The 16,803-nt window shown below is 35.2% G+C and overlaps 1 protein-coding gene across 1 annotated transcript in view; it reads left to right on the plus strand.

Annotated features, from left to right (window-relative positions):
- LOC126017654 (hyaluronidase PH-20-like) overlaps nt 1–16,803 on the plus strand; it is a 37,475-nt gene that overhangs the window by 8,295 nt on the left and 12,377 nt on the right. Inside the window, exons 2-3 of the mRNA XM_049779729.1 lie at nt 14,228–14,949; nt 16,132–16,221. Of these exons, the coding sequence (XP_049635686.1) occupies nt 14,228–14,949; nt 16,132–16,221 (812 nt within the window). The remainder of the gene's footprint in view (nt 1–14,227; nt 14,950–16,131; nt 16,222–16,803) is intronic.

Genomic DNA, 16,803 nt, shown 5'->3' on the forward strand with positions numbered 1-16,803 from the left:
AATAGGAATTGGCCATATGCAAGATAAGCACCTTCATACTCTCTCTCCAGCCTCTATCTATATTAACTAATAAAAATATTTGTGAATTTTGATTTGAACATTTCTATAAATTATATATTTATAACACTTCTCATTTAATATTAATATGTCACTTAGGGAATTCTCTTATTTTATTATGGTATTTGCTTATCCTTAAAAATAATATTTTTCTACTATCAAATGTCAATATTTTTGTTTTATTTTTTTCCCATATACATCTATGCTGGGATCATTCCTGGTGGGCTCAGGAGACCAAATAAAGGCTGGCTATCTAACATGCAAGGCAAGCATCTTATTATCTATATTTTCACTCTAGTTGATAATATTCAAGTGTCAAAGTTATAAAAATAACTGATAATTTTCCAATTTAGAGTAACAAATTCACAAATTATGAGCAAAATCTGTATCTGAGTTATATGCGAAGTAATAAATGTTGGCAAATAAATATTGAGGATTAGAATAAAATGAATAGTTTACAGAAAATTTTTGAATAAATAAATTTTATTATAATTCTAACAAGCATTTCAAAGGCTTAAATTTAAAAAAAAACATGGCCATACAATTTTTTTCATAACATAAACTGTTACCAGGCATTTTTTCTGGCTTCATTTTATTTTATTTTTATTTTTTATTATAAAATTGTGATTTACCAAGTTGTTTATAATAGTCATTTCAGGTATTCAAACATCCCACTGCCAATGCTAACATTCCTTCACCAATATCCTCAGTCACCCACACCAACATAGGCTGCCTTCATGCAAGAACAAATATATTTACTTCATATTGCTTGTTATAGCACAAAGGCAACTGGAATAATCAAATATTAGATATAAATAGGCCCATTTAAAAAGACTTTTAACTCTTCATGATATTGCTGAAGTTAGTGGCTAAAAAAGTTACTGAACTGGTTAGGCTAACTGAGATTGATAGATTTCTACATAACTTATCCATCAGATTTTCTATTTAATAACAGAATAACTGATACTATAGGTTAACACTACAATATATTGAGGTGCCAATAAAATTAAAATAAGGTAATTTTTACACAATTTTGGCATATGCACATGAATTTATTTACAAATGAAAATACATTATTGAATGTTGTGATGGAGTTTGGAGTACATTGATTGTATTTGAAAGTATAAATTTTTGAAGCTTGAATTTATTCATATTTTGAAAAATATTTGTTACTTATTTTCAAAAATTTTCCTTTCTTCTTTTGTATACCTGAATATTATTACTGCTGTTAATAACAGCAATAAAACAGTAATATTACTTTTGCACTATTGTTAAGTGTTTTAGAAACATGATTTCAAATTAAGATTATTTTATATAGTTTTTGTTTTTTTGTTAGAATAGCATTCCTAAAACAGCACAACTTTATTTTTCTGTCAATTATAGAGTCAAAACTGTAATTCTAAAAACTTTTCTCCATCAGAGTATCCTGATACTCTATCATTGTTTCTAGATCTCTTCTAATATACCAGCCAACATCTAATCAAACTTATTTTTGTAAAAACATAAACAAAAACAAAATATGTTTTGTTTTTAATCTTGTCCTTTTTTTATTACTTAGTCTTTTCCATTATCCTCCATATTTTAGAGACATCATTTGAAATTTGTTTCTCTTTGACTCATTTTACACATTAAGCCTTGGAGTTTCACCCAAGTTACAGTTAACTGATCTTTTCTTAATGATGAGTAGTATTTCACTTTATATATGCCACAAGTTGTTTATCCACTGGCACATCTGTTTTTGTACACTTGTATTTTGAACAAAGGCACACAAACATTTTTAGTTGATGTTTTTGTGTCTTGTGGGTGATTCCAAGGAGCGGATTTTCAGGGTCATATAGGTCTTTATTTTTTTTAGTTTTTTGAGAAGTGTCCATATGTTTTTACCTAAAATAAACACTTGCAAGAATAGAGGATGGCAATTTTAATTTAATTTATTTTGCAACATACTACTAGCACCAGATGATTCTAGATTTATGGGAGCGAGCCATTCTCACTTCCATAAAATGATATCATCTCAGTACTTTTATTTTAATTTTCCTCATACTCAGTATTTCTCAAGACATTTTCAGCCAACTTTGTTAGTTATCTTGTTTGTCTTCTTTGGGTATTCATATTTTTACCTTCTTTCACCATTTTTTGATGGATTATATGACCAGTATGAGTATATATTGGGTTTTCCTAGATATGTGATGAGTGAATCTTTTCTCCCACATAGTATGTTTTAATTTGTATTATTTATTTCACAGTGCAGAAACTTTATTTGAAATATTCTTGTTTCTTTACTTTCACTTCTGTTTCTTTGTCCCAAAACCTCAAATTTTTGAAGTGTCTTCTTTTGTCTTATCATGGACAGTTATGCCCTATGAATTGAATTAGTTTAATACTTTGGGTAGGTGGTCAGTTTAATGATGTTAATTATTCTATCCACAAGGAAATTTAAATATTTATTTGTATTTCTATTTCTTTCAACATAATTTATGGCTTTTTTCAAAAATTGTTTTACATTATACATCACTTCCTAAGTTGATTTTCATGTTTTTTTTTCTTTTAAATTTTATTGTGGCTGAACTGAATTACAAAAAACTTTCACAGTGATATTTAAGTGACAATATATAGTGACAATGAATCAGGGCATTCCCAAGACCAGTGATGTTCCCCTCCACCCCTGTTCCCAGCATGCATTCCATATCTTTCTCCTTTACTCCCCAGAATATTAGTGTAACTGGTCCCAACTTGTACAGCTTGCTGTGGATTAGGTATTGATTCTATTGTCATTGACTTTGAGTTTGATGTTCAGGTCTGATAATTTTTTATTTCCATTAAATGTTCATGCGAGTGTCTGAACCTGGTACCATTTCCCCCCACGAATTTATGAGGCTGAACAAGATGATTCATGCAATGTGATTCTGTGGAAGATATAGAAAAAGGAAAAGAAAGAAAGAAAGAAAAAAAAACTAGGAGGAGTCCTTCTAGGTGTTATACATATAAATTTAGAAGAGGGAAGGGAAGAAAGAAGAAAAAGGTAACAAAATAAAAACCAATAACAAACAAAAAGAAAGCAATAACAAGAAAAATACAAGAACAAAAATCAAAACAAACAAGCAGAACAAGCAAAAAACCAAAGCCAGCAACTACGAAAAAGACAATAAACAACCCAAGAGATTTTCATTTTATTATTATTATTATTATTATTATTATTATTATTATTATTATTATTATTATTTTCGGTGTTTGGGCCACACCAGATAGTGCTCAGGGCTTCTTCCTGGCTCTGTGCTCAAACATTGATCTTGGAAGGCTCCAGGGATCATAAAGGATGTAGAGATTCAAAGTCTGATTGGTCCTGGGTTGGCCACATGTAAGGCAATTGCTCTACTGCTTTGTTATCACTCCGGCCCTGTTTTTCATGTACTTGTTTTATTAAGGCACAACTGTGAAATGGTTTTGATTTTTTATATCATGTCTTATTTGAAGAGTGATAATTTGACTTCTTTTCCAATTTAAATCCTAGTGTTATTTCTATTGCCTACATGGTGTAGCACAGAATTCCAATAGCATAATGATTAATAGTAGTGATACTAGACATTCTTGAATTATACCTAATGTTAGAGTAAAAGTCCATAGTTTTATTTTACCATTAAATATGATATTATCTGTGGCTTTGTGATACATGGAATTATTTTTAATTTGATTAAAATTAATTTCAATTAATTGATATTTATTTATTTCCATTTTCAGAGTTTTTAATCATAAGTTTATCAAGTCTTATCTAAACCTTCTCTACATTTTATTTTGATCACATGATTTTTATTGTTCTTTATATCCATGGGTATATCATACTATTTGACCTGCATATCTTGAAACATCCTTTTATCCATGGGGTAAACCTTGCCTGATCTTGGTGTATGATTCTTTTAAAATAATGTATTTAGTTCACTAAGATTTTGTTTTGGATATTTGTTCCTCAAAAAAATTGTTTGAGAAGACTACCATTCTTTTGCTTTCTGGAAGAGTTTGAGGAGTATTGGAAGATTCTTACCTTCAGAGTTTGAAGCAATCACTTGTGAACACTTTTGGATCTTGGTGTCAGTTCTTGGGAAGATATTGATTATACTTACAATATCTGTGTTAATAATTGGTCAGTTCAGGAGTTTTGATTCCTCTTTATTTAGGCTTAGGAGGATGTAGGATTTCAAAAATATATTCAATTTCAATTTTGTGGTATAATGTTGATTGTGATTCCTGATGATCTTTGGAATTTCAGTTCTATCTGTTGTAACTTCATTTTTATTTTTACTTTCATTAGGGGGAAGAGGACATACTGTGATGCTCAGGGGTTATTTCTGGTTATGAACTCAGAAACTGCTCCTGGCTTGGGGGACCATATGGAATGGCAGGGGATCGAACTGTGGTCTGTCCAGTGTCAGCCAGGTGCAAGGCAAATGCCCTACTGCTGAGCCATCTCTTAGACCTGAGGAAACTCTTTTTTTCATTTCTGATATTTTTCCGCATTTTTATCATATAAATATTCTGCATTTTCCCATTGTTCTTTGTGGATATAGTTAAGAGTTGATCATTTTATATGTAATAAGTTATTAGTTCTTGATTTCATTCATTTTTAATGGAAGATTTTTTTATTTTTTATTTAATTATATGTTCTCTTTCCCTTCTTTGGCTTAGTTTGTTCTTTTGCCTTTCTTTTACTAGTTTCAAAAGCTTTGTATTTAGGCATTATGTGGAGATATTTTCTTATTATTCTTCATTTCAATCTGGTAATTTTGTATGTATAACATAAGAAATTTTATAAAAAATATTTTTATGAGCCGAGCAATAACACAGTTGTAGAGCATTTGTTTTGCACATAACCAACTCTGAAGTTCAAATACTGGCATCCCTTTTGGTCCCCCAAATTCCCCAGGAGTAATTTCTGAGCCCAGAGCCAGCAGTGATCCCTGAGCATTGTCATGTGTGACCCCAAAGCCCCAACATTTGTTTATTTTTATTTATTTACTTATTTATTTTGGTTTTGGGCCACACCCAAAAACGCTTCTGAGCTACGGGCTCAGAAATCTCTCCTGGCTTTGAGGACCATATGGGACACTGGAGGATCGAATCGCAGTCCACCCTAGGTCAGCAGTGCCACCAATCTGTCCCCAAATTTTATTTTTATAAGATTTAAATATTAAAAAAATTAATCCCTAATTTTCTAAAAGAAGACTATAATAGAACTGATAATTTAATTCTGTGTAGCCAATGATCTTACTTAGAATAGTAGTTTCTATTCACAGGAATAGATAAAGTTACTATGTTAAGTATACACAATCCTGGGAGAAACATGAAATGGTCATATCTTCAAATTTCTGTAGGCTGCTTAGTAAAAAATATTTTGGTTTTCTTCAAGAACCACAGACTATTTAAAGCATGACGTGTAGGTAATTTTGTTAATAGCATGTAGAACTTAAAATACTTTAAATAGTATGGAGCTTGATTTCTTGCCCTTGACTCTAGTCATTTTATTTCTCACAAATGGGGTGTGATTATTTATTTTATTTTATTATTTTATTTAAAAACTTTATTACATACATGATTGTGTTTGGGTTTCAGTCATGTAAAGAACACCACCCATCACCAGTGCAACATTCCCATCACCAATGTCCCAAAATCCCTCTTTCCCAAACAACCCCCGCCTGTACTCTAGACAGGTTTTCTATTTTTCTTGTACATTCTCATTATTAGGATAGTTTAAAATGTAGTTATTTCTCTAACTAAACTCATCCCTGAATTGAGGTGAGCTTCATGAGGTGAGCTGTTACTAACAGCTCTTTTCCTTTTGGGTCTGAAAGTTGTTATTGCAAGAATGTCTTTCATTTTTCTTAAAACCCATAGATGAGTAAGACCATTCTGCGTCTTTCTCTCTGTCTCTGACTTATTTCACTCAGCATAATAGATTCCATGTACATCCATGTATAGGAAAATTTCATGACTTCATCTCTCCTGACAGCTGCATAATATTCCATTGTAAATTTCTGTCAGTGCCTTGTATATTTTGTAGAATAGCCCCTTGTCTGATGGGTATTGGGTGAAAAGTTTCTCCCACTCAGTGGGGGAATCTTGTATCATGGGCGCTATTTCCTTTGAGGTGAAGAAGCTTCTCAGTTTAATATATTCCCATCTGTTAATCTCTGCTTTCACTTGCTTGGAGAGTGCAGTTTCCTCTTTGAAGATACCTTTAGTCTCAATGTCCTGGAGTGTTTTACCTACATGTTGTTCTATATATCTTATGGTTTTGGATCTGATATTGAGGTCTTTCATCCATTTGGATTTAACCATTGTACATGACGTTAGCTGGGGGTCTAAGTTCAATTTTTTGCAAGTGGCTAGGCAGTTGTACCAACAACACTTGTTGAAGAGGATTTCTTTGCTGCATTTAGGATTTCTTGCTCCTTTATCAAAAATTAGGTGATTGTATGTCTGGGAAAATTCTCTGAGTATTCAAACCTATTCCACTTACCTGAGGGCCTGTCTTTATTCCAATACCATGCTGTTTTTATAACTCTTGCTTTGTAGTAAAGTTTAAAGTTGGGGAAGGTAATTTTTCCCATATTCTTTTTCCCAATAATTGCCTTAGCTATTCTAGGGTGTTTATTGATCCATATGATTTTCAAAAGTGCCTGATCCACTTCTTTATAGAATGTCATGGGTATTTTTACAATTAAATCTGTACAATGCTTTGGGGAGTACTGCCATTTTGATGATGTTAATCCTGCCAATCCATGAGCAGAGTATGTGCTTCCATTTCCATGTGTCCTCTCTTATTTCTTGGAGCAGAATTTTATAGTTTTCTTTGTATAGGTCCTTCACATTTTTAGTCAAGTTGATTCCAAGATATTTGAGTTTGTGTGGCAGTATTGTGAATGGGGTTGTTTTCTTAATGTCAATTTCTTCCTTATTACTATTGGTGTATAGAAAGGCCATTGATTTTTATGTGTTAATTTTGTAGCCTGCCACCTTGCTATATGAGTCTATTGTTTCTAGAAGCTTTTTGGCAGAGTTTTTAGGGTTTTCTAAGTAGAGTATCATGTCATCTACAAACAATGAGAGCTTGACTTCTTCCTTTCCTATCTGGATTCCCTTGATATCTTTTTCTTGCCTAATTGCTATAGCAAGTACTTCCAGTGCTATGTTGAATAGGATTGGTGAGAGAGGACAGCCTTGTCTTGTGCCAGAATTTAGAGGGAAGGCTTTTAGTTTTTCTCCAATGAGGATAATATTTGCCACTGGCTTGTGGTAGATGGCCTTAACTATATTGAGAAATGTTCCTTCCATTCCCATCTTGCTGTGAGTTTTGGTCAAGAACGAGTGTTGGACCTTATCAAATGATTTCTCTGCATCTATTGATATGATCATGTGGTTTTTATTTTTATTGTTGTTGATATTGTGTATGATGTTGATAGATTTACGGATGTTAAACCATCCTTGCATTCCTGGGATGAAACCTACTTGATCGTAGTGGATAATCTTCTTAATGAGGCATTGAATAGTACATTCTAATTCTAAGAGCTGCGTCATTAAGCTATTCAGGTATGCCCCTTCTTCTTTCCTGATGTGTGCTTGCAAAGCTATAAATTTTCCCCTCAGTACCGCTTTTGCTGTGTCCCATAGGTTCTGATAGTTTGTGTCTCCGTTGTCATTTGTTTCTAGGAAGGTTATGATTTCCTCTTTGATTCATCTCAGACCCACTGGTTATTCAGTATTAGGCTGTTTAACTTCCAGGTGTTAAAGTTTTTCTTCTGTGTCCCTTTGGAATTCACAAATAATTTCAGAGCCTTGTGGTCAGCGAAGGTAGCCTGCAAAATTTCTATTCTCTTGATATTATGGAGGTATGTTTTATGTGCCAGCATGTAGTCTATCCTGGAGAATGTCCCATGTACATTGGAGAAGAATTGTATCCAGGTTTCTGGAGATGGAGTGTCCTATATATCCACTAGGCCTCTTTCTTCCATTTCTCTTTTCAGGTCTAGTTTATTATTGTTGGGTTTCAGTCTGGTTGACCTATCCAGTGTTGATAAAGCCGTGTTGAGGTCCTCCACAATTATTGTGTTGTTATTAATATTATTTTTCAGATTTGTCAATAATTGTATTAAATATTTTGCTGCCCCCTCATTCGGTGCATATATTTTTAGGAGAGTTATTTCTTCCTGTTCTACATACCCCTTGATTAATATAAAATGTCCATCTTTGTCTATTACAACCTTTCTGAGTTTAAAGTTTGCATTATCTGATATTAGTAGGCCACTCCAGCTTTTTTATGGGTATTGTGCTTGGATAATTTTTCACCAGCTTTTTATTTGGAGTCTGTTTGTTCTTACTATTCAGGTGCGTTTCTTGTAGGCAGCAGAATGTTGGATTGTGTTTTTTGATTCATTTAGCCACTCTGTGTCTCTTAACTGGTGCATTTAGACCATTGACGAGAGAAAAAATTGTCCTGGGATTTAATATCATCTTTATATCAAAATTTGGTGTGTCTTTTGGTTAGTCTTGTCTTAAATTAGGTCTTTCAGTTTTCCTCTTAAGACGGGTTTTGAGTCTGTAAAGTTTCTGAGCTGTTTTTTGTCTGTGAAACCATGTATTCGTCTGTCAAACTGGAAAGTGAGTTTTGCTGGGTACAATATTCTAGGTGAAGCATTCATTTCATTCAGTCTTGTCACAATAGCCCACCACTGTTTTCTGGCCTTGAGTGTTTCTGGTGACAGGTCTGCTGTAAATCTCAAGGATGCTCCCTTGAATGTAATTTCCCTTTTTGCTCTTGCTGTTTTCAGAATTTTGTCTCTATCTGTGGGATTCATCATTGTGACTAGGATGTATCTTGTGGTATGTTTTTCTGGGGTCTCTTTTTTTTGGTACTCTTCGAGCATGCAGGACTTGATCACAGATATTCTTTAGCTCTGGAAGTTTCTCTTTAATGCCGTTCTTGACCTTTGATTCTTCCTGGAAATTTTCTTCCTGGGTCTCTGGGACTTCAATAATTCTTAAGTTCTTTTTGTTGAGCTTATCATAGACTTCTATTTTCATCTGTTACCATTCTTTGACTAATTTTTCCATTGTCTGTTCATTTGCTTTAAGTTTTTTTCTAATCTCTCCCACTGTATGGAATTGTTATGTATCTCATCTTCCACAGCACCAAGTCTATTCTCAACTTCTGATACACTGTCCCAGAGCTTATCCATTTTGTCATTCCCTTGTTTACTGAGTTTTTCAGGCCTGTTAGTTGACATGTTATTTCAGTTTGAAGTTTTGTGATTTCTGTCTTTATATTTTCTTGGTTCTTATTAGTGTTCTGTTCAACTTGATCCATGGTTTCTTTGAGTTTTTTGAGCATCTTCCATATTGCTTGTCTAAAGTCCTTATCTGAGAGGTTGATTAGTTGGTTGGTCATTATCTGGTCTTTAGAATTGTCATCTTCATTCTCTATGTCTGATGGTGGCCTGTGTTGTTTCTTCATTGTCACACTTGTATTGTGGGTTATTCTACGTGTTGTGGTGGTATTCATTGGCTAAATGATGTAGGCAGCCACACTCCTCTGTTTCTGCCCTTTCTGGATGGGTCAATGTGCCTCCAAGGGAGGGGAGTCCTCCGTGGATGAAGCCTCACACAGGTCCAAATCTTAGACCCGAGCACACAGCAGAGAAGACAGTCCATATAGAAATGCTGGGCTTCAGTGATCCAGCACAGTTCTTAGTGTGATTTTTTCTTCTTGTTACGATGGTGTTCTTTTCTTAGAAAGAGTGCACAGTCACAAAGCGAAGTGGCCATGCTCTGCTGGAGCCTCTTTCGGCCCACTCCCAAGAGGTTCATGCAGCTGGACAGTAGACAGACACACACAGGCAGCACTCACAATTTTTCACATTCGGGCCCCACTGGGCAGGTATAGTTTTGTCGAGTTTTCTGATTTCTGTCTTCATATTCTCTTGATTCTTTTTTTTTTTTTTTGTTTTTTTTTTTTTTGGCCACACCCGGCGGTGCTCAGGGGTTACTCCTGGCTGTCTGCTCAGAAATAGCTCCTGGCAGGCACGGAGGACCATATGGGACACCGGGATTTGAATAAAAATTTATTTATTTATTTTTATGAATAACTATTTATTATTTTATTTATTTATTTATTTATTTATTTATTTATTTATTTATTTATTTATTTATTTATTGTTTGGGGGCCACACCTGGCAGTGCTCAGGGGGTTACTCCTGGCTCTGCGCTCAGAAATCACTGCTGGAGGACTCAGGGGACCCTATGGGATGCTGGGATTCGAACCTAGGTCTGTCCCTTGTTGGTATTGTGAAGGCAAACACCGCACCACTGTGTTATCTCTCTTGCCCAGATCCTTATTAGTGTTCTCTTCTATACTTACTTTGAGTTCTTTGAACATCTTTCATATTGTGACTCTAAACTCCTTATCTGAGAGACTGACTATTTGGTTGGTCATGTTCAAGTCATCAGAGTTGCCATCGTCATTCTCTATGTCTGGCACTGGCCTGCATTGTTTCTCCATTGTTACACTTGTATTGTGGGTTTTGCTATGTGTTGTGGTTATATTCATTGGCTAAATGATGTGCATGGCTGGGAAGCAAAGCAGAGTGTTCGTGCGCCTCTGGCTCCACCCTTTCTGGGCTTGTAAACTCACCTCCAGGGAAGGCTCTCGGGAAGGCGAGCTGTCTGCAGATGAGCCACACACAGGATGAAATCAGGCTGAATGGAGCACAGCACAGAAGACAGGCAGATAGGGGTGCTGGCATCTGATTTCCAGCAGAGTTCAGCCTCCAGCACAGTTCTTAGTGTGATTTTTTCTTCTTGTTTCAATGGTGTTCTCTCCTTAGAAAGAGCGCACAGCCACGTAGCGAAGTGGAGTGGCTGTGCTCTGTTGGAGCCTCCTTTTGGTCCACTCCCAAGAGGTTCAAGCTACAGGAGTGGAGACAGACACACACAGCACTCACAATTTCTCATGTTTGGGCCCCACTGGGCAGGTGTAGTTTCATAGATTTTCCCAGCCTGATATCACAAACAGGGGAACTGACTTCTGCAAATTACTCCTTATAACCGGTTTTCACGTTGTGAAGCAGTTCCTTGGTGTGCCCGCCCTTTAATGAGCCTCTGGGAGAGCAAGTTTTCTGGAGCCTCTTTTCAGCCCACTCCCAAGAGGTTCAAGCGACAGGACAGGAGACAGACACACACAAGCAGCACTCACAATTTCTCATAGTTGGGCCCCACTGGGCAGGCGTAGTTTCGTAGATTTTCTAGCCCGATGTCACAAACAGGGGACCTGATTTCTGCAAAGTACTGCTTATAGCCGGTTTTTATATTGTGAAGCAGTTCCTTGGTGTGCCCGCCCTTGAATGAGCCTCTGTGAGAGCAAGTTTTCTAGAGCCTCCTTTCGGCCTACTTCCAAGAGGTTCAAGTGACAGGACTGGAGATAGACTCACACAGGCATCACTCACAATTTCTCACAGTCGGGCCCCAATGGCAGGTGTGATTATTTTAATCAAATAAAGTAATTTCATCAAGTTTATAATGAATGTGATAGTAATTCTTACTTACCAAAGATTATGATACCCAAGTCATACATCGTGTAATTAAAGTAGGAAGATAGAATTTAATAGAATTTTAATATAATTTAATGGAATTTAATAAAATTTAATGGAACATAGAATGCATTTTGCTACCTTTAAACATGAGACATTTTTTGAACAATAAAGAAATTTTATTCAAAAATACAAATCCAGTATATTTGGGGGAAAGTCGTGTACTTCAGATTTATCATCTTGTTAGGCCTCTTTGTGTTGTTAAGGGGCATGATAAGATGGATTCCTTGGCATGTTTCCATGAAGGCATCACAGGCTGTTTTAGCTTCTGGTTTAAAAACCTCCAAGTGTATTACTAGATTTCTGTCAAACTGAAAACATTTTTATTGTAATAATTTATTCAAGAGACAAAATTGATTAACATATTGAGGTGAACTAGCATAACATAATATAGTAACATAACATAACATATAATATAATTAATATAATATAATAATACATGTAAATCAAAGAATATTTCTGATTAAAGCACAATTTTTTTTTATCATAATGGCTTACATATCTTTCACAGTAGTATTTTAGGTACATATTAACATTGAATCAGGGGAATACCCACCACCAAATATGTCCTCCCCCCATCTCAGTTCCCTTTCTGCAACCCATATCCCCCACCATCACCCCCCCGGGCTGCTAGAATAGGTGGCCCCCTCTTTGTTAGCTTACTATTATTGATCATATATCTATTTGGTCCCTTTACCCTCCCTTGTTTCCTACTCTATTTAAGAGGCGGAGCTAGATAAAACGAGTTAAGTGGTTTTGTTTGAAGGAAAGAAAAGCAATAGATTAGGGTACAAAATAAGAAAAGAAAAAAAAAGAAGTCAAATACGCTGAAAATGGGTGGAGTCCTTTAGAGGCTTTCAACCTCAGTTTGAGAGAGGATGTAAAAAAGGTAATTGAAACACCACACTAATACAGAAAGAAATATCAAATTAAATATCCAGTGAGCACTACAGCAATAAAGAAAAGCACTACTCAATAGTCTCAGTTCTGAAATCAAATCATGCTGGAGTGCAAAAAGAAAGAGAAAGATAAGATAAAATAAAATAAAATAATATTGGAAACATCAACTTCAATCTTTACACCAAAATACAGACATCAAAAAAATCAATCAATTGATAAATAAATATGTGGAAAAATGATTGTTTTGTGCTTTTGTCCCTTTTCTTCCCCCTCCCCTGCATAGGCACAGTAACTATTGTAAAGGGAATTCTCTTGGCCTAGGAGATACAGGGTTTCTCCACCCCTGAAGTATACTGTCATGGGATTAACTATAGACTCCTTGCATGATCATTTACTCTCCCCTTGGTGCTTTCGTGGTATATGGGACACACTATTTTTAAATATAATGCAGCAATGTTATTTAAAAAAATTCTGAATAACTCATGTACTTGTCCTGTAGTGTGAAATTATGGTTAGTTCAAAAGTTTTGATCAACCTTTTGACATTTTATCCTCCATAATAAAGATGATGCATCATCCTCTAATTTGTCCCCACCTCTTTTAAAAGGATACTTTCTCAAAATTCTACAAGGTCATTTTGAGTATTTGACAGACAAGTTTGTAAAAGTGTTTTATAAAAACAATAAGAAGAATAATAAATAAAAATTTTATTAAAATACTAAGCAGAATATGAGCTTCAACAATTTATTTTAATTTGAAAGAATTTTTCCTACATAATTACTTGGTATACAATTATGCATAGCTTGGGAGGTTAAAGTAAAAGTACTTATATTCACTTTTTTACAAGCTCAGTAATGGTTTGAGATGAGATAAATTTGTATTGTACATAGGAAATGATTTTTATTTGATATTTTATTTTTTTGAGGCCACACCCAGCAAGCACTCAGGGGTTGCTCCTGGCTCTCTGCTTAGAAATTGCTCCTGACAGGCAAGGGATGCAGGGATTTGAACCAACATAGGTCCTAGTCAGTCCCTTGCAAGGCAAATGCCCTATCACTGTGCTATCTCTCCAGCTCCAAGATTTCTTGATCCAAGCACATGAATGTTTGCACATAGGATTATGTACTTGATCTTCAAAAAATAATTAAAGTCTAAGCAATTAAAATTTAAGAAGTTGGTAAATTTACTATCCCTAATACAGAAATCCAGTGTAAGTGTGTATTTTATATTTCTTTTTGTTTCCAGCCGTAGATGAGCAACTTGCAAAATATATCTGAAACACGATGCATGAAGAATCATATTTAAATATAGTATGATATTTTCTCTATGTTTATTGCTTATGTAAATTATTGAATAAGCTGAAGTGTGTAGGAAAAAGAGCGTGACTTTAATAGTTACTACTCCATACCATGGAACTTCTATGGGCCAAATATATCTGCTTTAGGAGCTTTGTTGGCTTCAGTGAAATATCCAAGGCAATGGTCATTTTTCTTCTGTTTCCAAATTGCTTGAATGCGGATTACAGAGCACCTCCGATACACTCAAATACGACTTATGCCCTGGCTTGGAATATCGAAAATTTACTGTGCTTTAGAAAATTTAATATATCTATGAATTTGAACATATTTTCATTGATAGGAGACCCTGGAAAGGAAGCCATAAATCAAAATGTTACCTTATTTTACATCAATAAATTTGGCTCCTATCCTTACATTGAAAGTAAGATTGAAAGAAATGGAGGAGTTCCTCAGAAGGGAAATCTAACAGCCCATTTGGAGAAGGTTAAGCAAGACGTTCAGAAATACCTGCAAAAGGACCAGTTAGGTTTGTCTATCATTGACTGGCCAAATTGGAAACCTCTGTGGATTAGAAACATGGGATCTAGAACTATATACATGAACAAATCAATCGAGTTGGCTAAGCAAAATTACCCAAATCTTACTATTGAAGAGGTCACCAAGCTTGCCAAAGAAGATTTTGAAAATGCAGGAAAGACCTACATGCTGAAGACTTTGGAACTGGCAAGGTCACTTAGGCCAAAAAACTATTGGGGTTTTTATGGTTTTCCTGATTGTTTCAATAATAATTATAATGATATTAATTACAATGGAAGTTGCCTACAACCAGAAATAGAGAGAAATGATCTGCTGAACTGGTTGTGGAATGGAAGCACTGCACTTTTTCCATCCGTTTATTTGTATATAAAATTAAAATCATCTATAAAGGCTGCTCTCTATACTCGAAATCGTGTTAGGGAAGCCCTTCGGGTTTCTAAAGTTCGTAATCCTCAAGACCCATTACCTGTTTTTGTGTACGTACGTTCAATTTTTGTTGATAAGCCTGCAATATTTCTTTCTGAGGTAAGTAAGCCAAGGTAGGATACATATTAAATACTGTCCACTGTGCTGTTTATTAGAACTTGACTATTTTTCATGGTTTTGTTTTTCTTTGGGGCGGGGTTAAAGAAGGTATCATGAGGCACAGCCAGTGATGCTTAGAAATTACTTCTGTCTCTGTACTCAGGAATCCTTCCTGTCAGTGCCCAGGGATCATATGGGATGCTCCCCTAGCTGTACTTTCTGATGCAGTTGAGTACATTTTTAAAGGAGTAAAAGGCATCGGTTACTTTATATTTATCATGTTGTGGTGTCACAACACAGTTATTAATGACTTAGTTCTATGCCCATTGCTTAGGATCATTTCTGGAGGGGGTATGGGAATATATGGGGTGCTAAGCATTAAACTTGATCTGCTACATGCAAGGCAATTGTTCTTCCATCTTAACTATCTCTCTAGCTTTTAATTGCCTTTAAAAAAGAGCTTTCAGGTAACTTTTTACCAAAGCACAAATAACACATAAGACTATATGTTGGTTTTGTTGTTGTTGGTTTTGTTTTGTTTTGTTTTTGTTCACACCCAGCAGTGCTCAGGGGTGATTTCTGGCTCTATGCTCAGAAATCGCTCCTGGTAGGCTCAGGGAACCATATGGATGCCGGGATTCGAACCACCGACCTTGTGCATGAAGGCAAACGACTCACCTCCATGCTATCTTTCCAGCTCCTATATGTTGTTTTTAATTTAATTATATGTTCTTTAAACCATGGGAATAAGCTAGTATAGACATGTAATGACTCAGTTTGTATTTACTTTCAAGTACTTGCTTTCTTGACAATAGAAGCAATTAACATAATTATAAGTATTTTTGTAATAGGACAGCAGTGATTGTTTAAAAATGGTCATAGGGGGCCAGAGGTATAGCACAGCAGTAGTGCATTTGCCTGGCACACAGTTGACCCAGGACAGGCCTGGGTTTGACCCCCAGCATCCCATAGAATCTCTTGAGCCAGGAGTGATTTCTGAGAGCATAGCCAGGAGTAACCCCTGAGCATCACTGGTTGTAGCCCACAAAAAATGGTAGTAAGTTATTATTAATTAGCTAATTAGCTAAACCATTGTTAGCTCTGCATGTTTACTTTTGCTATTACCTTCCTATAAATAAAATTTTCATGATATTTCTATTAGCTGTCTATTACATTTTCCAGGTTGATCTTGTGCATACAATTGGTGAAAGTTTTGCTCTTGGGGTCTCTGGAGTTGTACTGTTGGAAACTGCCTATATAACCAAATATAAAGTAAGTTGAATTAATACTAAATAGCTGAAAACGTTTCGAGATTTAATATTTTGACATTGTGATACGGAATAATGAAGTAAATGTTATGCGTGTGGCTTAGTGGTAATGAGTAAATCAATCATCGGTGCATTTATTCATTTGATATTTTTGGACCACACTTGGTGATGCTTAGGGGTTACTCCTGGCTATGAGCTCAGAAATTGGTCCTGGCTTGGGGGTCCAGATGAGACTTTGGGGGATCAAACTGCAGTCTGTCCTAGGTTAGCTTGTGCAAGGCTAATGCCCTACCACTGGGCCACCACATGCGCCCCTGTGAATTTATTTATAGGGAGAAATATTTTTATTTGTTTAAGTCAGTTAATAACCAAATTGGGAAGAAGACAAATCAATGTGATTTAGAGGAATGAGTAAAAAAAGTGAAATTGATTGAAATTCTATAGTTTTTATGAAGCAAAAGCAATATAATTTTAATTTACTGACAAGAGTATATGGTGATTTTTCTGCTACTGAATATACTATTAAAAGAAGTAATGACATTTAGTATGCATTTATTTACTTTTAATCCATTGAATTACTCTTTTG

This window comes from Suncus etruscus, chromosome 1 (assembly GCF_024139225.1).
Source record: "Suncus etruscus isolate mSunEtr1 chromosome 1, mSunEtr1.pri.cur, whole genome shotgun sequence".
Taxonomy (NCBI): domain Eukaryota; kingdom Metazoa; phylum Chordata; class Mammalia; order Eulipotyphla; family Soricidae; genus Suncus; species Suncus etruscus.